At 46.2% G+C, this 24,859-nt stretch overlaps 1 protein-coding gene across 1 annotated transcript in view; it reads right to left on the minus strand.

The window, feature by feature from the left end:
* Positions 1–7,953: 7,953 nt before the first annotated feature.
* KLHDC4 (kelch domain containing 4) overlaps positions 7,954–24,859 on the minus strand; it is a 42,505-nt gene continuing 25,599 nt past the window's right edge. The window contains exons 6-12 of the mRNA XM_081117618.1: positions 21,668–21,760; positions 20,376–20,535; positions 13,085–13,160; positions 11,183–11,391; positions 10,150–10,549; positions 9,105–9,215; positions 7,954–8,217 (exon numbers count right to left, since the gene is read on the minus strand). Of these exons, the coding sequence (XP_080973744.1) occupies positions 8,045–8,217; positions 9,105–9,215; positions 10,150–10,549; positions 11,183–11,391; positions 13,085–13,160; positions 20,376–20,535; positions 21,668–21,760 (1,222 nt within the window). The 3' untranslated portion in view covers positions 7,954–8,044. The remainder of the gene's footprint in view (positions 8,218–9,104; positions 9,216–10,149; positions 10,550–11,182; positions 11,392–13,084; positions 13,161–20,375; positions 20,536–21,667; positions 21,761–24,859) is intronic.

Raw genomic sequence — 24,859 nt, forward strand, 5'->3', positions numbered from 1 at the left:
CTGGGATATGTGTTTTATAATTCTGTTTGCAACTCTTTGTAAAGATTACAGACTTTTTTTGTACATTCCAATAACTGCATGACAAAAACAGTACCTACAAATGCAGGTTACATATTTACATGCAAACACCATGAAGTTGTGTTAGATGCATAAAAGCAACAGCACAGAAGAACATCATTCAACAGAAGCAGTAGTGGTTTCATGACTAGGTGTCTCCATCACTAGTCCAGCTGCCAATCACACACGTGAAAACCAAATCAACACCCCTCAGCACCCGCAGAGGGCGGTGCCAATTTCCCTGCACTCCCAGTGAATTCCATCTAGACCAAAACATACTGGGTCTGAGACTCCGGAAAGCTCCTTTTTAATTGTTCCAAACAGTGTGGTTAGAGACCAGGCTGCCTCACAGCATCCCTGCACACAAGCCGAATGCTTTCGCTCAGCCCAGCTTGCTTTTCCTACCTGCCCAGAGCTTCAGGTTTGCCCAGCAGGTGCACCAGTCACCTCACTCCAGGGCCAGGTCTGCTGACATGCTTCTCTTATGCACGTTCCTGGTGCATGTAAGTGTGCTGAGCTTGACAAGGACATGTGGGACTGTGGGGAGAAACAGACGTGTCACGGCTGGCCCCAGTGGTGCAGAGCACTGACAAGTTTTAATCAATCTGAGAGCAACCTCATGAGAGTCATTCCTCCCCTGACATGCTCTGGATGTGAAAACCAGAGGCAGAGAAATTGAGATACCCGAGAAACTGGGCTGAGGCCAGGGGGATGAGGGGTCACCACCCCATGCCCACCTCTCCTCACCACCCAAGGCTAGGCACCTGCACTCTCACCTTACCCTGAAAGAGCCGGAAAGGACACTGCCCTCTAAGGTCACCAGGTGACGTGTCGGCCGGTGCTTCACTGGTTCCACTTACCACAAATGTGAGGAGCCTTGTACACCAAATTTACTTGTGCTTTTAAGTCTGCTTAGTGCCTGTACAGTGCCTGGATAATTTCAGGCCCCTGAAAAACCCTCATCCATCCTTTTGAATCCTAAAATTTGCAATCATTAGCACAGAGATTCCCAAAGACAGAGATGAGGTAGGTAGTACATAAGCCAAAATAACTGACAAGGAAGGTGATGTTGATATAGAAGAATTCAATGCATCCACAAAAATGCAATGCCCATTGCCAAAATCATTCTAAGACACTCTGACTGGCTTTCCTAAGAAGCCTACAAGCACATGTACCAACCAATACACTCAGGTCTTTGCTGAAATGCCATGGTGTGTGGTGTGAGTAAACACATACATGGTAGGATGACAGGCTCTTTCCGACATGCACTAAGCCCAAGTTAAGTATGAGGTCTCGCAGTCCACAGACTCCCCTCAGGGCCTGTCTGGCGCCCGGGGCGCACAACTGGAGCAGCCACCTGATGTCCCAGCCTGGTCATGAAAGCACTCCCGTTCCCTTTCAAAAGGTTCCAGTTTGGACCATAAGTTACATGTTCACCCCACTTACAGACCAAAGGGCATTAATGAGAGCCCAGTGGAGGTATTCAGATCCCACAAGTCCAAGACACTAAGGACTTGTTAAAGGAGATGAATATTTGGGGACGTGAATGAAATAGTTTTCTGGTTTTTGCAATTTTTTTTAGTTTGGGTTTTTGATTATCCTTTAAAGACACCCAAGCATCTAGAATCACCACTAGTATTCTCTCTCTGGGCGGGGTTTTCCTGGACCCAAGGGTGGGGGGAGAGCCCTAAGAGGCCCTGTAGGTGCTCCCAGAGATGAGCACGGTGGCCTCCTCCGGGGGAAGTTGCTTATTTCATCTTCACGTGCACAATAAGACACTTTTCAACACTAAGGGTGGAAGGAGCAACCTCTTTTCTACAGTAAGCTCAGTTTCTTTAACTCTTATAGGTCTTGTCTTCCAATTTTTCTTGACTTTGGTCTCAGAAACTTAAAGGCCTAGATTTTAAGACATCTATTTCCATAGCTGGATGTACTGCCTGACCCTCACAATCAACGGACAGTACTGAGCTGACAAGACCTCGCTTCATGATGCTGAGTAAACACCAGGGTCATTTTTAGTCTTGCCTCGGCCTAGGATTCGCTCCCAGTCAATTCGGAATAGAAGTGATGTGACAGGATCAAGAACCCAGAGGAGAGAGGAATGAGGGTGAGGCTCCAACTGTCCGTAAACTTCAGGTGTCTGGTTAGTTTTGTTCTCCAGCCAGGGCTGGCCACAGGTCAGGTGAGACTGTCAGTAAGCAAAAACTGAAAAAATGACCTGTCCCAAATGCCCGGAAGTATCCCTAACTCAGCCTTAAAAGAAGTGCAGCTGCCTTATTTATACAGTGTATCCATATGCCTGGACAATGTCAACAGAGAATATTCAGAATGTCTGAAAGCTATGGAAACACAAGGGTCGCACCAACACGTGAGGGACAACCCGTACTGAGGAGCCAGGGGAGGAGGTGCGCGGCACCTAGCGAATGCAGAGGGAGACAGCGCGGCGTGCCGCCCAGGAGAGGTGAATACCTGAGGGAGACAGAAGCAATGCTCTGGAAGATGGCTAAATGTTCTCCAAACTCAGAGAACACGCACTGTTTTGGGAGTTTGCTTCCGCATGAAACCCCACATGGAAGTGCCTGAGACAGAAATGTGCAAACATGTTTCTAAGAGAAGCAGGCAGCCACCAGGGGCAGAGCAAGGTGTGGACGTGAGCTTGCCACGGGCAAGTCAGGGGCAGTGAGCCAGGTCCAGGGTTTTGGGGGATGGCGAGCAGGGCAGGGTGAGAGCCGCAGCCCTCACACACCTACCTCACATGGCTGCCCCACCACACCCCGCTGCTTGAGACAGACACGCAGCTCACTGTGGGCCAGGGCTATGGGTTCAGGGCCCACACTTCCCTTGCCTGTCGTCACATCTGTGCACACCCTCTCCTGCTGCCCTTCCCATCTTATCTGTGCCACACAGGGACATAGGTCTCCAGCTGTGCTGCCACTGCTTGGTGATGTGGTGACAGCAGCAATCCAAGCCCATGAAGGCAGAAGGCCCCAAGGAATGGCGGAGGCTGGTCTTGGGTGGACCCCTGCCCCCTCCACCCTGCTGGCAATACCAGCCTTGGTAATTCATCCATACCTGCTAGGTCAGAGAAGCACCAGAGCTGCTTCCTTACAGGTCAGTGCTTGACATACCCAATGCAGGCGTGATTAACTAGAACTGTTGAAATTAAAGTTCCAGTCCCTTAAGATTAGAGCACTCATATTGCAAGAACACTTACACAGCCCAAGAATTTCTTTTTCTCTAAATGTTATTAATTCCAAAGGGGCAGACACACTATGCACCCACTGACCTTCCATGAGTGACGTCTACACCATAGCATTATATGAGCCTGTGAGAGGCAGGAAGTGAGTCAGGAGGAGGGCTGCCCCACGTGGGCCTCCCAAACAAAGGAACAGGTCAGGAACAAGACAGTGTGATGCTCAGGAGGAAGGAGTCAGGCCCGAGGGCCAGCACTGTGCGTGCTCCCTCCAGGCTACTCCGGCACCCCTCGCCCAGGGCCCAAGCTCTCCCCACTGGGCCTCTGAGTCTGCTCTTTAGCGTGGTCACTGCCACCATCAGAGCACATGGCCTGCAAGCTCACCCCCACCTTCCTTGGCCCTCACGCACACTCAGTGGCTTACACAGGAATGCACGTGCCCAACCCCTGATCTGCCACTGCCTCCTGAACACTGAGCTAAACCTGACAATGGTCTCCAGTGGCCCCTGCTTATTTGTACCAATCACCATTTCCAAAGACATGCCACCCAGTGTAGCCTGAAATAAAACGGTGAGCAGCAGCGAAGCTCATCTTCACTCTAGACATGAAACCACTAACCATGACAGAGATGTCTTTTTGTGAATGAACTCTAACATAAATCTGTCTCAATCTGCAGTTTCTTTTTCCCATTTTTTCCCATGGTGCATGTAAACTGTTTGCTGATACTGTGCAATCATTTTGTGCATTGACAAAAGGGAATGTTGACTATGTTCTAATTTTTCTTATTAATGAAGCAGCTAAAAACATTACCTCGGCCTTTTTCTTTCAGCTGGAAAAATAGCTTGGTTACTTACAATTAAAATAAAATAATTTTCTTTAATGAATGTGTTTAAATCATACCACTACTATATATTTCACTATATGAAAACAAGGGACACTGTTGAGATAAAATAATTCCTAAAGGTTTGCTCCCTTTAATAACAAATATTGTTATTTGAAATTTGGGTAACTTGGATCATTATATTAGTGCCTTTACTGTAAGGTCCTTCTAGTGACAAAATTTCAAGATGGATAAATGCCACTTACAGAACTGAGCCTCTGTCTCACTTGGAGGATATTATTTTGAGTAGGAAAGCTCTGTGAACAAGAATCTGAAACGTGTTTCCCACCTGCCTGCACCAGCATTTCCTATGTGATTAGACAGTCCCCTGTCCACCATCTCAGGGCCCAGATTCCTTACCATAAACTGAGTGCCTGAGGCCTCCTACCCTGTCCGGTGCTCACTTCCCTCTGCCAGCTAACGGCCCAAGGTTCTCACAGTATTGTTTTTTCAAACCTGTTTTAATTTTCTTAAACTTCAACATCTATATTTCTCTTTCTTTCCCATGAGAGCTTCTCTGCCTCAGAATCCTCCCAACCCACTGTGGTCTTTCCAGGCCCAGCTCCATGGCCCCCTTCCCCACACAGAGTCCCAGTCCCAACATACAGCTCAGCATGCCAGTCTTTAGCCCTACAGCAACAGCTCGCATGGTGGCTTCTCACTGTGGTCCCACCACCTGTGGCCACCAGCTGTTCTGGTCAGTGCCTTAGCTTCCTGCTGGACACCATGGTCAGACCCCTAATGACCAAGCAGGGCCTGGACTCAGAAGGCACTGCCGAAGCTCTCTTGCACAACAGAAGAAAGGATAACCATGGTCTATATTCGGGATAAGATGAGACTGGTTTCTGGCGATCAACCATCTACACACAGATTGCTTCCTGGTTTAAGACACCTGGGAAAGCAGCAGTTATTAGGAAGTTCCTTCCGTACACATGGAACTAAGCAACAGACAGGAGGATTTCAGACTCACTGGAGCTAATGCTGATCACTTTTCCCTCATGCCAGGGAACAAGTGTCTCCTCCCTGCCATCCTCTGACATAATCAATACTTGTGTCACCTTCTCATTGCAACACACTTGGGGGCTTCTAACCAAGCGAGCTCCTAATCTCACATGGGGCAGCATCTTGAAGATGCTTTCACCGGCAGGCCCGTCCAATATCTGGTTCCTCAATGTACTTCTATTGTCACCTTAGCCACTGGCTTTCTGCTTGTACCAACTTGGTTAAAAAAAAAAAAAAAAAAATTTAAATCAGATGTCAAATTGCAATAAAAACCACTGTCAACACCTTTTAAAAATCAACACTTTAAATGATGACTACTCCCAAGCCTAATTGATAGTTCCTTTGATATTTACTCAGTTCAGCCCAATCCCAAGAAAGCCACTGCCTTTGGCCAACCCCTTCTAATTCCTCTTACTTCAGCCTGACCCAGACAGTGGCTCAGCTGCTCCTGGGAAGTAGGGAAAACGGAGAACTCATCACACTCAGAACTCCACGGAATCCTGAGGAGCTCTGGCACGGTGTTCACAGGATTGTGGCAAGTTGATGGGCACCAGTAAGAGAAAGGGGTTGAACCCACCAAGGGGGTGGAAATTAAGGGGGGGCTTACCAACAACAATCAGCCAACCGAGGGCCTTTCCTGACCTGGACATGGCCGTCTCCCAGCTGTTCCAGCTCCAGCAAGGCAGGGGTTTCATACTGACACTCATGGTCAAGGTGGCGAGCGGGTGTCAACAGCATTCGGTTAGGCAAACCAGTGACTGACTGACAAGGGCTGCAGGGTGTTGGCCACTGAGCTGGGGCACCTTGCGGTCCTGTGTCGAATTTCCACCTCCCTGGCTGCTGCAGACTGAAGGCACACTGTTACTGATGTTTTAATCACAGCAATTAAACAGCAGAGACAGCAACTCTCCTGGAAGCTTGTTTATTTAATCCTCGTGGGTTCTGATTAACCTCTTTACTCAAACTGCATCTTTAGCAACAGCCCCATGGACATGACAGCAAAATGAATACTTGTTTATGCAAGAAGTTTCTTCTCTGGAGGTTATTTCTCTTTCAACTTGATTAAAAATTACCTTCTTTCAAATCTCATTTAGCTACACGCTTCTCTAAGAAAAGTGGCCTCTGGTAACAGACAACTGCGTTGGAGCTGGCAAGATCTTCCAATTATTTCCTCCCAAAGTCTCAGCAAAGCCTTAGCAGCTGCACCATCAAGCCTGGTGTGCTAATGTCACAGGACTGGGCAGAAAGACTGAGGGACCCCTGCGCTGTTGCTGTGGTGTTCACCTGGTTTTTTAGCCCTGCCCTAGAAGCTTCCAGCTAGACTCTGCCCAAATGTCAGAAAAGGACTCAGACTGCCCCAGGACCCAAGGAAAGTACCACAAATAAGAGGGTAACACCAGAACACCTCACCCTTCTACCCAACTCCACCCATGCCAACCAGCCAGGCGCTATGCCACCTAACACCCCCCTGGCCTCTCCCCGATGATCAGGGTTCCCATGGGCACTACAAGGCACTGCACCCATAGGGAGGCTCTGGTGGGCAGATATGGCAGGCAGGCTGCTGCAAGAGAAGAGCTTCTTATTTCTTTTTTTAAAATGTTTTTATTGATTTCAGAGAGAGGTAGGGAGAGGGAAACAGAAAGAAACATCGATAAGAATCACTGATCGGCTGCCTCCTGCATGGCCCCTACTGTGGGACTGAGCCCACAACCATGGCATGTGCCCTGTTCGGGAATCGAACCATGACCTCCAGGTTCATGGGTCGATGCTCAACCACTGAGCCACACCAGCCAAGAGCTTCTTATTTCTAATCAGCCTCCAGGAGCCCATGTCCCCTCTGGGTCCCATTACAACACAAGGTCACACCCCTGGGAGCTAGTAGGGGCCAAAGTCATGAGAAGATAAAGGCAAAGTGGAAGGAGGGGCTGCTGCTGGAGCACATTGGCCCCTGTTCTTCCATTGAAGCTTGAGCCCACGCCCTGCTCTGCTGGAGGCAGGTATTCCCACTCTTTCTCTTTTTTTCTTTTTTTCGAACAGGTAATGAATGGGATGTTGGCCCCATTACTAAAAACTAAGATCCAACATTCTCATTGTTGAAGATATTTAAAATGAGAAAATACAGCAAGGAGTAATTAAAAGCCCAACTTCTGACCCCAATTATACAAGTGAAAAGTGGTCTCCTGTCACTCACATTGGAGCAGGCACCAGCCAGCATGTTAACACACCACGACTTCTGCAGTGAGGAACCCTTGCTCCCAGGCCAGGCACTACACAGCAACATGGCATGGGGACGGTGCGATAACTTCCCTTCCTCTCTGTCACTTTGCAAATGACTACCTTGAGCCCTAGGGGAGAGGCATAGAGGATGGCTCCACTACCTCCTCCCCAACAAGACTAAGGGAGCGGTCCCTGAGGTTTCAAGTACACTTGATTGCCAAGAGAGCCCCAAGAAAAGCCAGTGACAGAGAAGGAGCAGAACTGCCCAGCCAACAGCTATTTTACTTTACAGATAATAAGAACACTCATACAGGCAGTCTGAGGGCTACTCCTGACCATTTTTAAGAGTCAAAAAGCCAATCTCCAGGTTGATGATATCAATCAGAAAGCTCATCTCCTAGTTTTGCAGAAGGGGACCACACACACACACACAGCCCAAATATTCCAGTTGTATCAGAACAGAAACGTGCTTTTTGTGGACACTTCATATTCAAAGTGGTACCTGCTGTGTGGGTGGCCCACCCTCTGCCTGGCCCTGCCCTTGAGAGGCCCCACCAGGACTTTGGTGCATGCAGGGACACACAGAAGACAATCTTTGCAGAGGCCTGTTCCAAGTCCAGTTTATTTTAAATCACACCGGTGACGCTGAGGGAAGATAAACCCACTCAGTTTAACTTGTGGCCCAGCCCAGCGGCTCATGATGAGTCATCGAAGAAAGCTTTTGCCCTGGCGTGGGCTACCTTCAGCACTCTCTTCTCTTGTGCTTCTGGCCCAGCATCGTCTTGGGCAAGCCTCACCCAATACTGCTCAGTCCTAGGCAGGTAGTCTGTGAACTGCTCACCAGGCATCACCAAGGGGTGCTGTGGCTCTTTCATGGAGGAGGAGAGTAAGAAACACACTCAGTGAAGGAAGGCCTGGGTCAGGCAGCGTGGGCCACCTGCTCGTGGCCCGATGGAGCAGGTAAGTGAACACCAGGGTTTACAGAAACATACCATAAAGCCATTCTGCACTTTATCAACGGAAGCACGACACTCCTCAAAGAGCAAGCTGTTCAAATATACTCCAGATACAAATACTTTCTAAAAACCTCAGTGTGGACAAAAGGGGCCACATGCTAACCTGACAAGCTCAGGGATCCTGCGTGGTGGCCTTGCAAACTCAGAGACCTAAAGTAACCACAAAGGATGGTCTGAAATTAAAACTTTTTAACTAATAGTGATGTCCTAGACTAGAATCTTCCCTGACAAAAGTCAAGCTTTACCTTAACTGAGTCTATTATCTTTTGCATCTAAGATAGCATACCTTTGGAATGGCAGAACTTTCCTTTTTCTGGACCCCTCAGGGTACAACCAATGCACCAGAGCAGAAACTACAAATCCCCTCATTGTTATTTTTATCCTGTTAACTGTTGACAGTTAACTACCCTGTACCCACCCATGTAAAAGATGTATCATTTTACTTTTTATCCAATCTGAGATTTCCCAGCTTTGCTTTCTCTCACCTCCCTCATCTATCGCCAGTGCATTTCATGTAACCCACTTGCGTCTCCTCTTTTGATCGTAATGTATAAAACAAGGTGCAAAACCGCCATTCTCCGGAGCATTACCTCAGGCCATTGAGATTTTGCTTCTTGGTTGTCGACAGTTTGGCTCAAATAAACTCACAAAAATTCTCTACAGGTTTGAACGTTTCTCACGGTGACACTAGGCTCACCTCTAGAGCACATCTACAAAGCAGCGACATTTACACACTCACCCCCGTGCTCACTACCGTCCTGGTCCTCGTCGTCGTCCTCGTCGTCCTCTCCACCCTCAGCACCCTCGTCGCTGTCCTCCGAGTCAGTGTCCTCCAGCCACTCCTGAGTTTCTTTAGAGCAAAACGAACATCCACAGAGCATCAGTGCACCAGGGCAGGGGAGCCGAGAGTGGGAGCTCCTGAGGATCCCACCTTCTCATGAAAGAAACTCAACCTGAATGCAAGGCTCCTGACCCCAACATGTCAAAATGTATTGTTTTCCCTGGATCTTAGCGGAGACGGTGAGAAAGAGATTAGCAAAACCAGAAAACTCATCTTGGAGTTTTCTCCAACCCCCCTTTGCTATAAGACAGGAAAGCGATCTTACACCAGCCATTTTATACCTATTCCTAAATATGTAGATTTTAACTTTATTTTTAGTCTCAGATCTTAAAGAAACTAGTGACTTAAGAAATGAGCATTGTAGCCCGGCCGGGCGTGGCTCAGTGGTTGAGCATCGACCTAGGATCCAGGAGATCGGGGTTCGATTCCTGGTCAGGGCACATGCCCGGCTTGCGGGCTAGGCAGCCGATCAATGACTCTCATCATTGATGTTTCTATCTCTCTCCCCCTTCCTTTCCTCTCTCTGAAATCAATAAAGATATGTTTAAAAAAAAAAAAAGAAAGAAATGAGCATTGTACCACTAGCGACAGCCTGTGGTACAATGTGAAAGTTAGGAATGAAGGATGTTGGGAAGAATTCACAGGTAAAATCTGCTTTGCAACCATATGAGCAGCCTGGATAGTTCTGAGGCTCACAAGAGTAGTGTCAAGAGTGAGCCTGTGTCCTGTGATGTAACCAGCCTCGCTCCCCAAGCTCCCAGAGTAGAATGGGTGTACACAAGGAGGTGCCTCCTCCGTGACCAGGGCCTGCCCTCAGCCAGAGAGCACATGGCCCATTGGCATAGAGGAGATTTAGGTGGCACCTGGGGGCAGACTTCATGAAGATGCTTTTAAGAGTGCCCTCACCCCAACATCAGGTGGTGCTTACCCCACCACAGCTCACCTGGATCTGCCTCCACCAAGACCGTCCACTGGTCCATCTTATGCAGGTCAAGGCAGTACAAGTCGCTGAGGGTGACCTGGCGGTCACCGGCCTCAAACATGCCGCCGTAGAGGTAGAGACGGCTGTGCTTCACAGCAAGCATGGCATTGGAGCGGGGGCAGGGTTCCACCAAGGGGCCACCTGCCTCCTCAGGGCTGTCGTCCTCATCTGACTGTGGCTGTTTTAATGGGCCTGGGGCAGCCAGCACCTGCTTAATGGTGACCACAGTCCCATCCTCTGTGACCACCTCTTTGACCACCTCCAGGGGTTGGGCGCTGGCCTCCCCACACTCCTGCCTGTCAGCACCCTCAGGCTCTGCCTTCGTGCCCCGCCTGCGCTTCTTCTTCTCTGACTTGGGTCCCTGTTGACAAAAAGCAGGGCAGCCCACTTTAGCAGCACACAGGGCGGGACGCAGGGCGGCCTGAGAGCTCCAGAGTGCAGGGGGAGCATCATCCACCCTGGTGCTGGGCAAACAGCTGGAGGGCTGCACCCCTAATCCATCTGCTGGGGTCGCCCCTTGAAGACCACACCCAGTGTTGCCTCTACCCAGTGTCACCTCTCAAAGACAGAAGGAGGTGGTAAGCCCAGAAATAGGCCCTCACACTCACCCAACTCTCAGCAGAGGCGCCGAGGCCCTTCAACCAGGGCTGAGTCTGCCTCCCTCCCTCAGCCTCGGGCCGTTTCTGAGCCAGCAGACCTGACCCCATCAGCTCTAGACCCAAAGCCCCTGGGGGCATCACTAATGAGACAGAGCCCACTATGTGCTTCTCTGGGGCAGAAGTGATCAGTTCCCTGCTTACAGTGACAGTAAAGACAGTGACAGCTCACAGAGCCACAGAGACCCAGGTGTCTCAACAGCTGGCCTGGAAGGCAGAACTGCCTTCCACACAGCCTCTACCCATTGTTGCCTATAGAGGTGAGAGCCAGGTGCCATGTTAGGTCGCGTGTCTCATGCAGGACACACCATGGAAACCACTTTGGAGTCCAACTCTACCTTCAGCTGTCCCACAAACCAGCGATTCTTGGTGGCATCATAGAAGTACAGGTCGTTGAGGAAGTCGCCGTCCAGGCTCTCCTCCTCTTCCTCATCACAGACACCCCCGAAGAGCAGCGTCTGGTGGTTTGGGGCCATGGCCACGGAAAAGCCAGACCTGGGAGTGGGCTTGGTGCCTGAAGGGTTAATACGTGTCCACACCCATCTGCCTGTCACGGGAGAGCAGGAGCTGAGGTAAGATGTAGGGATGGAGGGGTACCAAGAGCCAGCCAATGGCACAAGTGTCCCTGCCCCCCCCCCCCCCCCCCCCCCGTGACTAGGACAGATGAAAAGACACAGGACTGTAGGTAAAACAACACGAAGTTCATTGTTTTGCTTCCTCTGCAGAAACAAAACACAATTCAACACCCCGTCCCAAGTCTAATTCTTCTCCTTAAGGCTCAGTGTGCACTGGGGTACCTTTTTCACAAACCCTCCAAACACTGCCGCCTAAAAGCACTGTCCAGCAGTGGGTGGAGACAGGGATGAGAGACCTGGAGGCTGCCACGCCCAGTGCCGGGAGAAGCCCCTCTCACCATCCTCCCTTCCTCCTGTGTGGGCTACACAGTCATGGCTGCAGGCCTGGCCCTCCTATAGGCAACACCACTTGTTCTTCTCTCTGGCTTGTGTCTAATTTCTGTGATCATCCTCAAAATGTAACCTAGCATGAAATGTAGGGGAAAGTTTTCCACCACGTCTAGAAAGAAGAATCAAGATTTTCCCTCTAACAAACATTAAAAAAAAACTTAACAGAAGCAGCAAATGGAAACATTCTACTAGGTCCTGCCCACATGTGCTCCATCGGCACACAGCGCAGGTGTGACTCCAGGCTGTGCCCACTAGAGGACCAGGAGATCAATTCATTACCACCAACACTTTAATGCTTTGAGGAATAGAAAAGAATACACATCAGAGTGCCCTGCACATAGCGAAAGTAAGGCATACTTGTGTGACACATGCACACGAGCATGTGCTAGTTCATGACAGAGTTCCTTCTCATGGGGGGGGGGGGGGGGGGGGTCAGGGCCTAGTGGCCAGGACGCAGGGGCAACATACAAGCTTGAGGTCTCACTGCCTGGAACACAGTCCAGCTTTCAAGTTCAAGTCCACTGCTGTGTAAACTGGGCAAGTTACTTCATGGCTCTAAACCTGGTTTCCACTTGGAAACACAGATGTCCTCATCAGTCATGCAATGCAGTTTAGTTGGCACTTGAGAAGGCCCTGGGTAGGACCATTTCTGAAGCCTTGGCTTAAAGAATTTTAGAACAGGAAAGAGATAAAGGTATTCTGCACAACCACCCCTCATTTTACAGAAGACAGATCTCATGGGGAGATGAAATAATTGCTAGAGGTCATAAAGCAGACCTAGGTCATACTGGATCCCTTGGGTACAAGACCTGCATCACACAAATGAACCACAACCTTGCTTTCTGTAAAGGAGCTTTAAAGAGTGAATGTTGGGGATGTCAACCCCATAGTAAGCACTCCAGAAGTCTACATCCCAACATCAGTCACTTGTTCTTGAGCAAGGACAAGAGAAATGACGAGAAAGCTGTGGTTCCCATTCTCTACAAAGGGGGGTTATTGGTTTGACACAGTTTTCAAGCCAGTCCATCCTGAACTCCCCCCGAGGGTGAGCACTCCTCAGCCTCGTCGGCTGTGCAGACAGGCAGCCACTTAGGGTTACTTTGGAGGGGGCTAGCCTGGCTGGCTCAGGGATAAGGGTGGCTTGTCCACAGCTCCAAGCACAGGGCCGAACACCAACCCACGACCACAGGGGCATCTGGGCTTCCATTTCCCTGCCCTGCCTTTTGCAGCAACATGCAGGCCAGCCACGGGCCCACCCTCTCATGGTGCACGAACCTTCTCTTTCCTCCTCAGATTTCAGCAGGAACATATCTGAATGCTGGGTGCCTTTGTCCACATCTTTCTTGACTCTCTGCAAAGGGAAAGGGGAGTTGTGTGAGAATTAGCAGGGTACCATCTACAACACCTAAGAACAGATTTTAAATTTCAAACATCTGCCATTCTAATAACCACTATCATGCTAGAAACACTCTTGTGCTCTCTTACTAGAGCTTCCGGTGGTTCGCAGCAATCCTACTTTAAGTGGAAGGGTGCTCTAATGGAGATCGTGGGACTGCTGATGACATCACAATATTGCTATTCTTCCATTTTCAGTCCCTGCGTATCTTCAGCGCCCATCATCTTTCAAACTGTGATTCAGGCTTCACTGCAAGGATCAAATTGATGTTCCAGCAGAAGCCAGCCAGTACCCAGATAAGACTTTTCTGAGCTTCTAAAATAAGCAGCCCAGGTGCCTGAACCCAAAGTATTTAGCGTCAGATCAGTGTTATTAGCCAGCCAGACTCATTCTCAATCTCCAGGCCTCAGGACGCAACTGTTACCTAAACACTAAAGATGTCCAGAAAGCTACTTGGCAATTATTATCCTGGGTGGAAGGATTTCAGTAAATCTTAACTTCTTTGTATTTGTACTTTCAATTCTCTATTTTTAATAAAATTTTAATTTCAGAATAGCTTTATATTTGCACAAAATTTCAGAAGTACTGAGGATTCCCACATGCCCCACACCCAGCTTCCCCTACAGTTAACATCTTACAGTGGTGAGGCACATTTGTCAGAATTAATGACCCAATACTGACAAATTACTATTAACTGAAGTAATTCTTTATTCATATTTCCTTAGTTTTCCCCTAACGTTCTTTTCTGTTCTAGGACACCACGCTACATTTAGTCATCACAAATCCTTAGGCTGCTCTGGACCATGACAGTTTTTTAGACTTGCCTTGTTCTTGATGACCTTAGCATTTTTGAGGAGTGCTGGTCAGGTGTTTTACAAAATGCCCCTCTATTAGGAGATGTGTCTGGTGTTTTTCTCACCATCAGACAGGGTTGTGGGTTTTGGGGTGGTAGATCCTAGAGATACAGCACTCTTTTCGTCACATCATATCAAGAGTGCATGCTGTCACCATGACATCACTGCTGATGTTGAACTTGATCACTTGGCTGAGGTATTATCTGTCAGGTTTCTCCACTGTCAAATTACCCACCCCCACCCCACCACCAGCTTTCCACACTATCCTCTTCACAAGGACACTACTGTGAAGCCCCCACTTACGGAGAGGGAAGTCATGCTCCACCTCCTGGAGTGCACTGTCTCCTCAGTCTCTGTGGAACTCTGTATAGGAGCTTTGTCGCTTCCCCCAATTTATCTACTCAATCATGTTTATAATCATATGGATTCATGGTTTTTTATATTACACTGTGAGCAATAATCCAATACCATTTCATTTTGTTACTCAAATGGTTCCAGCTCTGGCCCCTGGGAACTCTTTCAGTTGGCTGCTGTGTCCCTTGGACACGCCCCACAATGTGGGTTTTTTACAAATACTTCCTTAGGATCTGGCACTACAAGATGCTCTTTTCTTGCCCCAGCCCTAGAACTGGCCATTTCTCTAAGGGGTCCTGGCTCTTTTTACTGGAGGTAGTGTTAGAAACCAAGACATGAGCATTGGTGCGCTCACTGCTGGGTGGTTTCCTCTTCGCCTGCTCAGCTGACAAAGCCAGGAAATGTGCCTGTATAACCCTATTTTTTCTAGCCAATGAGTATGTATTGTGTTTACCATAAGGGGGGTAGTGGCTATTCTCCTTTTGGAAACAAAGCAAACAATCCAATGCCCATGGATTGGACAGGTGACCTGAATATCCTAAAATCAAGGAGGTTCAACATGGGCCATGAGTGGGAACAGCAGGAATCTCAGGAAATAAAAACTGGCGCAAGCCTCTCAATTTCCTTCTGGAAATCCCTGCACAATCCAAGTGACGCAGTGTCTGCGTGTTACAGTTATTAAGACTAGATAGTCTCCTCTTTTCCTCGCAGGTTAACAAGAGGAAATGACTACCACCACACCTCCATGCCTACCCTTTCAGACTGAAAGACCCAGCATTCTCAGGAACTAAATTCACACCACTGGGGGGACAGGGAAAGAATTCAGTGACATCTCTATTTGTCATTAGAAACTCAGACAACAGCTATGCTTCAGCCAAACTCTTTCTTGGCCTCCTTGTCATCACTCCACCTGCCAACATTAACTGTGCTCTTTTGCTAACAGCAATGATTTCTGCTCAGAATGGACAAGCTGGGGGGGAAGGGGATCTTTTATGCCATAACATTTAGATACATCCCCTTCAAGGCCTTGATAGCCAGAACCCTTCCTAATAAGGGCTACTAGCTCGCTCAAGTCCACAGCTTCCACAGAGCCAGGAAGAGTTCTGGCTGGGGAACAAGAATGCCATACGCTTCCGACTGGAACTGACTAGTTAAGGGGTCTGCATGCCCAGCAGGTTTCTAACTCCTCGTTTATAGCAGTTTCTTTCCTTGAAGTGTTGTGTGACTTCACCCAAAATCCAATCTCCCTGTCCTCAAAGGGAACAAAAACCTACCTTGTATTATTCTCTTAACATGGGTGACCTGTGCTACACATTCTATCCATGCTAATCACACTGGCTTTCCATCCACCCACCTAGTCCTTCCATGGATTAAACTACACTAGAAGAGGAAACAATTTGCACAGATTTTTGGAGATGTCAAACTTCCATCCAGGGAGTCAAAGCTCTGAAGGGGGTCCAGCCTCTTCAGAAGGGACAAACCTCCTCTTTTCAGCAGCTCAGGAGACTGGCGTTAGTGCCACACAGCAGTAACCGGGCGTCCACTCTATAGAGCAGAATTTATTCCTCCACTCCTAACTTTCAGTCTAGCACAGCATTAACAGAATCCAAAGACATCTGAGAGATGTGTACCAAGTGTTACAGCATTAAGTTGAAAAAACCCTCAATTGTCTCTGAAATTATTCAGTCTGTCTGAGACTCAAGAGCCCAGCTCTGGGCTGCACACACCAACCTCCCCCACCCCAACCCAGGGCCCTGTCCTTGCAGCCCACACCAAGCTCTAAACTCCTGTCCTCGAATCAGCAGCTCTGGCTCCCTCAGTCTCAGACTTAGAGATGGACTCATTTCGACTGTCATGAGAGCAGACACCCTAGGCCACCCCAGACTCCCACTTTCAGTGCAGTCCAGTCCCTGGAAAAGGTGGTAGCAGCTCTGAAGTGAGCAAAGGCCTTGTATTCCAGAGAACCAAACTCAGCAACCGTGCTCTGAAGAGCTCCTACTTCTCCTGTCCACTCTCTGGGGCATTCCCACATTTATCCCCAAAAGGCAGGGGAGGTTCCATAAAAGTAGTTGCAACCTGGCCAAGATTCAATCAAAATGAAAAGCCCTGAAAGGGAGAAGTTAGCTTTAAGTTAACTGCTTTCCCAGGGTCAATTAAAGTAGCCTCACAACACATCCAAACCAGGGACTGTGCAAACACAGAAAGCTCCTGTCCTGAGAGCTGAGAAACAGCACCACAACTGACAGCGAGAGAGGAGGCCCCGCCAGCTGGGCAGTTCCAATTCACAGCTGACTGACAGAAACAACCCCACTCTGCATGTGTGCTCGAGACACCCTCCCAGATAGGAGAGGATGAGCTACAGTATCCCCTTATCCACGGTTTTGCTTTCCCCAGTTTCATTTACCTGTAGTCAACCACAGTCCCAAAATATTAAACAGAAAGTTCCCCAAATAAATAATTCATAAGTTTTAAATTGCAAGTCATTATGAAACAGCATGATGAGACTTCACACCGTCCCACCTGAGATGTGACCTGTTCCTTTGTCCGCCGTCTCCACACTGTATACGCTCCCTGCCCATTAGTCACTAATCAAACTGGCTATCAAACTGACTGTCATGGTATTGTGGTGCTTGTGTTCCAGTAACCCTTATTTTACTTAATAATGCCCCAAAGCGCAAGAGTATTGATGCTGGCAATTTGGGTATGCCAAAGAGAAACCCTGTTTCCATTAAGTGAAAAGGTGAAAGTTCCCGATTTAATAAAAAAAGAGAGAGAAAACTGTATGTTGAGGTTACCAAGATCTACAGTAAGAAAAATCTTCTAACCGTGAAATTGTGAAGGAAAAAGAAATTCATGCTACTCCTGCTGTTGTACCTCAAACTGCAAAAGTTAAGATCACAGTGCAGTAAAGTTAGTTAAGATGGAAAAGGCATTAAATTTGTAGGTGGAAGATATAAACAGAAAATGTGCTGCAATTGATAACATGTTGTGCCAAAAAGCATTAAGCCTATAGAAAGACTTCAGCAAGGAATCCCCTAAAATTAGCGACATTAAGCCATTTACTGCCAGGTTACTGAATGGCTACATAGACTCAGGAATAGGTTTGGACTAAAAAATATAAAAGTTACTGGAGAGAGAGAACAGAACATCCACGTAACTTTTATTACAGTATATTGTTACAACTGTTCTATTTTATTATTAGTTATTGTTACTTTCTTACTGTGTCTAATTTATAAATTAAACTCTCATAGGTATGTGTGTATAGGAGAAAACATAGTACATATAGGCTTGGTACTCTCCATGGTTTCAAGCATCCCACTAGGAGTCTTAAAAGGTATCCCTCACACATAAGGGGGACAACTGTACTTCAAAATGCCATGGATTCCTCTTGGCTCACATGTCTGGAGCAGTGGAAATGGCAAGCTGCATTCTGTTCTCTAATCTACAACCCTCAGCACCTTGGCCAATGGGAGGTTGGATAGATAAAGTTATCAGAATTTCGTCCTGCTTCCCCTGGATTTACAATGGCAGTAATTTTTCAAAACCAGGCACAGTGATGGCTGACGTCCCCAGCTGGACCACTTGTGAAACACAGAAACCATTAAGACACTGTCCTTTCTGACACCTCATGATTTAAAATCCTACTATGCAGGCTGCTCTGAGATGGTTCCAAGGCATTTTCACTGGACAATGCGCTAGGCATGTCGTCAGCTCACCATGTAGGTTTATCAGCAACCCCACTTTGCCAGGTGGTGACGCCAGGCGAGGAGGCACTCTCCCACCCAGGAGGCTCCCTGTGAAGGATGTTCTGATCGGGACTTGAGCAGACCACTGTCAGTTGTCCCATGTAGCCCACAGTCTACTAAGACTAACCACTTTTTAATATTCCATAGCATTCACAACTCAAATCTTTCACTAATTCTGATAAATCCCCCATGAATCTCAACGGATAAGCTTTTCACTGCAATGCAAATGCCACAGGCCTGGAGTAAGTGGACTCGGATTATCCACCCAGTTTGGTGGCGGGCTGGAGAAAAGTAGGCACCAAGATTAGGCACTATTTTGATTAACAGCGGCAACAGCTTGACAAGATTACACTCTGTTTACCATCCTGGTTACTCTGTGAAGCACCTGTTGTGATAAAGTACTGGATCTGGGTACTTTGCACAGCTTTTGCCACATCAGCCTGTTTCTCAGGAACTTCCTGACTTTCAAACATTTTCTCTTTCCAAAATAAAGGCTGACTGTTCACTGGGGTGGGTGGGGGTATGGAAGAAGGTGGGTGCAGGACACCTCCCTGGTGCAGGGCACCTCCCTGCCTCAGCTGTCCCAACCACCCTACAGGCAGCCTACTGAACCACCAAGTCAGAGGGCCCATTTCATCTGGGGGAAATGAGAATGAAAACCACATGAGCTGGCACACATCCACCAGAAAGGCTGAAAGTAAAAAGTGTGGCACCATCAGGTGCTGGCAGGATTGCGGTTTGGGTGCAACTACTTTGAGAAGAGGTGCAATAGTTTATTAAATTTAGTTACACTCCTCTGTGGCCCAGCAGGTTCACTCCTAGAAATCTACCGAGATATATCAAAATGTGCAGCCACGGCCCAGCTGGCGTGGCTCAGCAGTTGAGCATTGACCCAGGATCCAAGAGATCATGGTTCGATTCCCGTTAAAGGCACATGCCCAGGTTGCAGGCTCGATCCACAGTAGGGGACGTGCAGGAGGCAGCTGATCAATGACTCTCATCACTGATGTCTCTCTCTCTCTCTCTTCCCTTCCTCTCTCTGGAATCAATAAAGATACTTTTTAAAAAAAAAAAAAAAAAAAGTACAGCGCTTTATTCATAATAGTCAGAAAGTGGAGAGAGACCAGGTATTCACCACTAAAAAATGGACAACTGTGGTGTGTTATATAAGGAACACTACTCAGCATGAAGCAGCAGTTAACTGAAATGTGCAACGTGGCCAAATCTCAAAACATTCTGGGTGAAAGGACACTTCCTCTAAAGAACACATATTGTATGACTCTATCTGAAGTTTCAGAATACGCAAATTGAACATATGGTGGGGAAAACCAGCACAGTCCTTGCCTCTGGAGGGTGGTGAGGACAGGGGGTGGCTGGGAAGGGCTCAGCAGAACCAGAGCTCACAGGTGCATCCGTCATAACCAGCGAGTAAACACTCAAAATGTGTGCACTTCACTGTAGGTACATTCATGTGAAAAATTAAACATTGAACTCTACTCAATGATATACACATTCTGGTATTTAGGGGGAAGTGTACAGATGTCTCTAGGCTTTTCTTTGAAATACGTAAAAAAATGGGTGGAAAGCAGTATAGATACAAATATGTGACGAAACAAGTATAATGAAATATCAATGGCAAAATCTAGGTGAGGGGATATATTAAGTATTCACTAATTCTTTCTGGTTGGTGAATGTTAGAAAAGTTTTCAAAATAAAAGAAAAAGCCTATAATGAGATACCAATTCATCCCTCTCAGATTCACACCCGTTTATACACTGATAGGCAATGGAGAGAGAGGAATGTTGGTTGGTTTTGATGGTGTGAGTGGGCATACTATGTGGAGGACACACGCCACGAGCCAGCAAGAGACCCTCTAGTGCACGTGAACCGAGAGATGTGCACGGGAACGTTCATGTCATGTCAGCACTGCTTGCCGGTAAGAAAAGAAAAGGCCCATTAGCAACAGAGAGGAGAAACAAGTCATGGTATATTCTACAATAGACCACCACACAGCGTTAGATCCCCATACACAGAATTATTCACTACAGCGCTGCTGCACATGCAGATTAGAACGTAATAGAACTGGAGCAGATTAACACCATCTTTGTCCATTTCTAATTCAATAAAAGGAATTATTTCTATGAAACTAATATACAATGTTTCATTATTGATGAAAATACAGAAGTTACCATATTTTCCTACATGCCACGTCTTACCTGTTTCGAGTAGCCCCCATAGATGACGATGCTGCCCTGGGGAGTGATGGACATTTGGCAGCCAGATCTGGGTGTGGGCCCAGTCCCTGATGGGGACAGCTTGCTCCAAGTGAATGTGTCCAGGTTAAAGGCATACACGTCATTGTAATAGATGTAATCTCTGGTTATAATAAAGTCACATGAACAAAAAGACAGTGACATTAAAAACCAAACTTAATTTAAATTATAGGTAAGTTTTCCACCATTTGTACTATCATCAGTATAATTAAAATTTAAATTCATGGGAGGAAAAAAAGGGGACATCTGTAATTCTTTCAACAATAAAAATAAATTTATATGTGTACATATATAAATTTTAAACTCATGGCAGGACTGGAAGCATATATGAGTTTGCATTTGAAAATAGAAATAATGCTAGACCATAGAAGCACAGTAATTTGCCTGGATCTGAAAGACTTTTTAATCTGAAAGTTACACTGTATTTCCTTACACAGTTTATAAAATTACAATCTTGCAGCCCTGGACACATGGCTCAGTTGGTTGGAGTGTTGTCCTGTACACCAAAAGGTTGAGGGTTCGACTCCCAGTCAGGGCACATACCTAGGTTGTGGGCTCAATCCCTGGTCAGGGCATGTACAGGAGGCAAGGGATCGATGTTTCTCTCTCTCTCTCTCTCTCAAATCAATTGAAAAAAAACAAAAGCATATCCTCGGGTGAGAAGTTTTAACAAGCCCGTCAGGCTTAAGTTTGAGAATTCTGTGTTAAATAAGATGACCACATCATCTGCAGGGCTCAGTCATCTGCAAGGCTCAGTGGGGCCTGTTCAATAATTATTAAGAATATCAAACAGTGCCTGATCAAGCATGGTTCAGTGGTTAAGCATTGACCTATGATCCATATCGAAGAGTTCGATTCCCAGTCAGGGCACATGCCTGAGTTGTGAGCTTGATTCCCAGTGGGGCGCTTGCAGGAGGCAGCTGATCAATGACTCTCTCATCATTGATGTTTGTTTCTCTCTCTCTCTCTCCCCACCGCTTCCTCTCTATGAAATCAACGAAGATATATTTTTTAAAAAATGAATATCAAACAGTGACAGAGGAGCATTAAACTAAGCTCAGGCCCTCTTGAGTGTGGGGCCCTGGTTGGCTACTTGAGCTGCATGTCCATGAAGCTGGCCCTAGTGTTAGGAGATGGGCAGCACTTTCTGTGTGTATTCAGAATGATTCTTCCCATTAAAAACTCCCCTCATTACTACTCTAGGAAAGAAAAATCTTTCTCCTATTGGCACTAACCTTGTACTCTCATGGAAACCACCAAAAAGGATTAACTGTCTCTTCCAGGCTACCATCCGATGTCCACTCCGACCTGAAGGACCCCCTGGTGATCTAAAATTTTTTAAAAAGACCACTTTTTTAGACCACTTTCTGTTTCACAAGCACTTAGTACCATTTAATTTAACCAGGAACTTTTGCAGATTTCAACAAGCTCAAATATGCTGAAAACATGGACCCCAACACGAAAAGGTTTTCTTTAATAGAGAGGAATGTTCATGGTGCGTTATCTGCTTACAAGTAAATTTATAATGAAAATAAGAAACAAACCTATCCAACCACCATGGACATATTTTTGAAAAGAGTGACACCTCCTCAAGAACCTCAGGCAGGTCCTTCAGGAGGTGTTCCAGAAGAACAGAAAGCATTGTTATCACAGGAGATGACAGCTCCAAGAGTGTTACTGCCCCTGAAGACCTTTCAGTGGGATAAGATGCGGAGGTAGAAGACAGTGATATTGATGATCCTGACTCTGTGTAGGCTTTAGCTAATGTGTATGTTTGTGTCTTAGTTTTTAACAAAAGTTTAAAAAGTAAAATTAAAACATTTTAAATGGATAAAAGCTTACAGAATAAAGACATAAAGAAAACAGATTTGTAAAGCTATACAATGTGTTTGTTTTAAGCCAAGTGTTACTACAAAGAGGTTGAAAAGTCAAAAAAAAATTTAAAGTAGAAATGTTCTAGTAAGCTATGGTTGATTTATTTTTGAAGACAATAAATTTTATATATTTAGTGTAGCCGAAGCATACAGTAGTGGACAGTGATCCCTAGGCCTTCTCATTCACTCACCACTCACTTGCTGACTTACCCAGTGCAACTTCCAGTCCTGTAAGTTCCATTCATGGTAAATGCCCTATTCAGGTGCACCATTTTTTAAATCTTTTATACAGTACTTTTACTATAACTTTTCAATGTTTACATGCACAAATACTGAACACTATTACAACTGCCTACAGTATTCAGTACAGTAATAGGACGTACAGGTTTGCAGCCTAGGAGCAGTAAGTTGTATCATATAGCCTAGGTGTGCAGTAGGCTACACCACCTAGATATATGTAAGTGCACTCTGTCATGTTTGCACGGTGACAAAATTGCCTAACAACACATTTCTCAGAATACTTCCCCATCATTAAGCAATGCATGGCTGCAGACATGCCCTGCAAAAAATGTTAAAAAAAAGTTCTTCAGAGAAAAGAAAAAGAATATAGGTCAAAAATTTGGATCTACATAAAGAAAGAGCACTGAAGAAGGTAAAAAGAAAAAAAAGAAAAAGGTAAACTAAAATAAAAATTTTTACTTAATTGATCTAACAGATAATAATTTGGGTTAAAATAATAGAAATAATGTATTTGATTATATAAGCTTTTATACACATACACATACACACTTGTGTATGTTTATATATCAGTGAAATAAATGACAGCAATACTATAAGGAATGGAGGTATGGAATTAGAATTATTTTGTTATTATAAAGTATTCACATTACTCTTGAAGTAGTATAGTGTTATTTGAAAGTGTACTTGGGTTAGTTGTAAATGTGTATTGCAAACTCTAGGGCAACCACTAAAAGAAGTAGTACAACTGATGGGATATGCTAAGGAGAAAAAATGTAATCATCTAAAATACTCAATTAAAACCACAAAAGACAAAAAGAGTGAAAGACAAGCATAGGAACAAAGATCAAGGGCAACAAATAGAAAACAGTAATGAGTATAGTAGAAATTAATCCAACTATATCAATAATCACATCGTCAACAGTCTAAATGCACCAATTTAAAGTCACAGACTGTCAGAGTGGATTAAACACAACCCATAGTTGGCCTTGACTGGTACTCTGCACGGTGGGAAAGGGCTCTCCTAGGAGCTAGGCCCACTCCGCAGGCTGAAGCAGATGGTACGCCATCTCCAGCCCCTATGTGCTTGCTGGGTGCTGAGGAAACAGGCCACACAGTACAACTGCACAATAGAGAAGCTGAGAAGAAGGAAAACGTCACATGTGCTGGGCAAAAAGCAAGCTCCCTTTTGATAAATTCTCCAATGTAATACTTTAGAAGTACAACCTGGGCAACAGGTTTTCATTCAACAACTAGCATAGCCCAATTGTACTGCAAAAATATTTACACGGGAGAGCTGGAATGCTACTGATGTTAGTCCAGTACCAGTGAACTAACTAAAGGCCCAGAGACCTACGGAAACGGTATCAGCAAGCTGTCGTCTTTAAATGACTCCCAGCAGCTGAGATGTACCAGGTAAGGGCCTCCGGTCAGCTTATCCCGCACAAATCTGATGGGGGTTTCGCCTTCCAGTGATCCAGGCACCAAGAATTTAATTTACTTTTTGCAGCAGCCACCACATACCACTGTGCTTTGTAACCAAAATGGGAAAATTTTTCTATAAAAACACTTCACATACCCCTTTAGAAAAATAAAGCCACCCAAAAAAGCCTGTCTATATTTGAATCTCCAACAGGCCTTTTCAACTGCCATCACTCCTAAATATGGAGTCTTAAAAAAATCCCCATGTCATACTCAGCCAGATCTATATGCAGCACAAAAATACATGTGCAATGCTGTGGGAGTGAGTGCTCTCAGTGCAGCTGAGTTATGTGCAAAACGGCATTCCAACAGGGCAAGATGCCACTCAGCGTCACCCAGGCCCTTTCTAATGGGCCACTGTGGTGACATTTACGGAAAATCACTAGCATCAAATAACTCCACGGGCTTAGAGTACAAACAGAGTGTTAAGCACTCTGCACGAAAATGTTTCCCTGAGGTAATTCAAAGTTTATACCTTACAAAATTACATGCTATAGTACCATGCCATACCACGCAGCCCCAAGACATTTACTGAGCAAAAAACACAATTTCTCTCATAAAACCTGAGAGTCAACATCACACAGGCACACCGGACAGGAAACAGTCTAGTGGCTCATGCTCGGATCAGAAAAGCCCCTACTCCAAGAACAGTTACAGCATGGCCCAAGCAGGAACCATGTGCAAAAGCACTGCTCTTTTCATTTCAAACAGTGTCCCTTTGGCATTCGGCCCCACTTTTCCAAGTGTGAAATTAATCAAATAATGAATGTGAGGCTTAGGAAATAAGTATAGGGTATTTTATCACCTTGTACAGACTAATTAATAGCTGTCTCT

Source organism: Miniopterus schreibersii (genome assembly GCF_964146895.1).
Source record: "Miniopterus schreibersii genome assembly, chromosome: 18".
Lineage (NCBI taxonomy): Eukaryota > Metazoa > Chordata > Mammalia > Chiroptera > Miniopteridae > Miniopterus > Miniopterus schreibersii.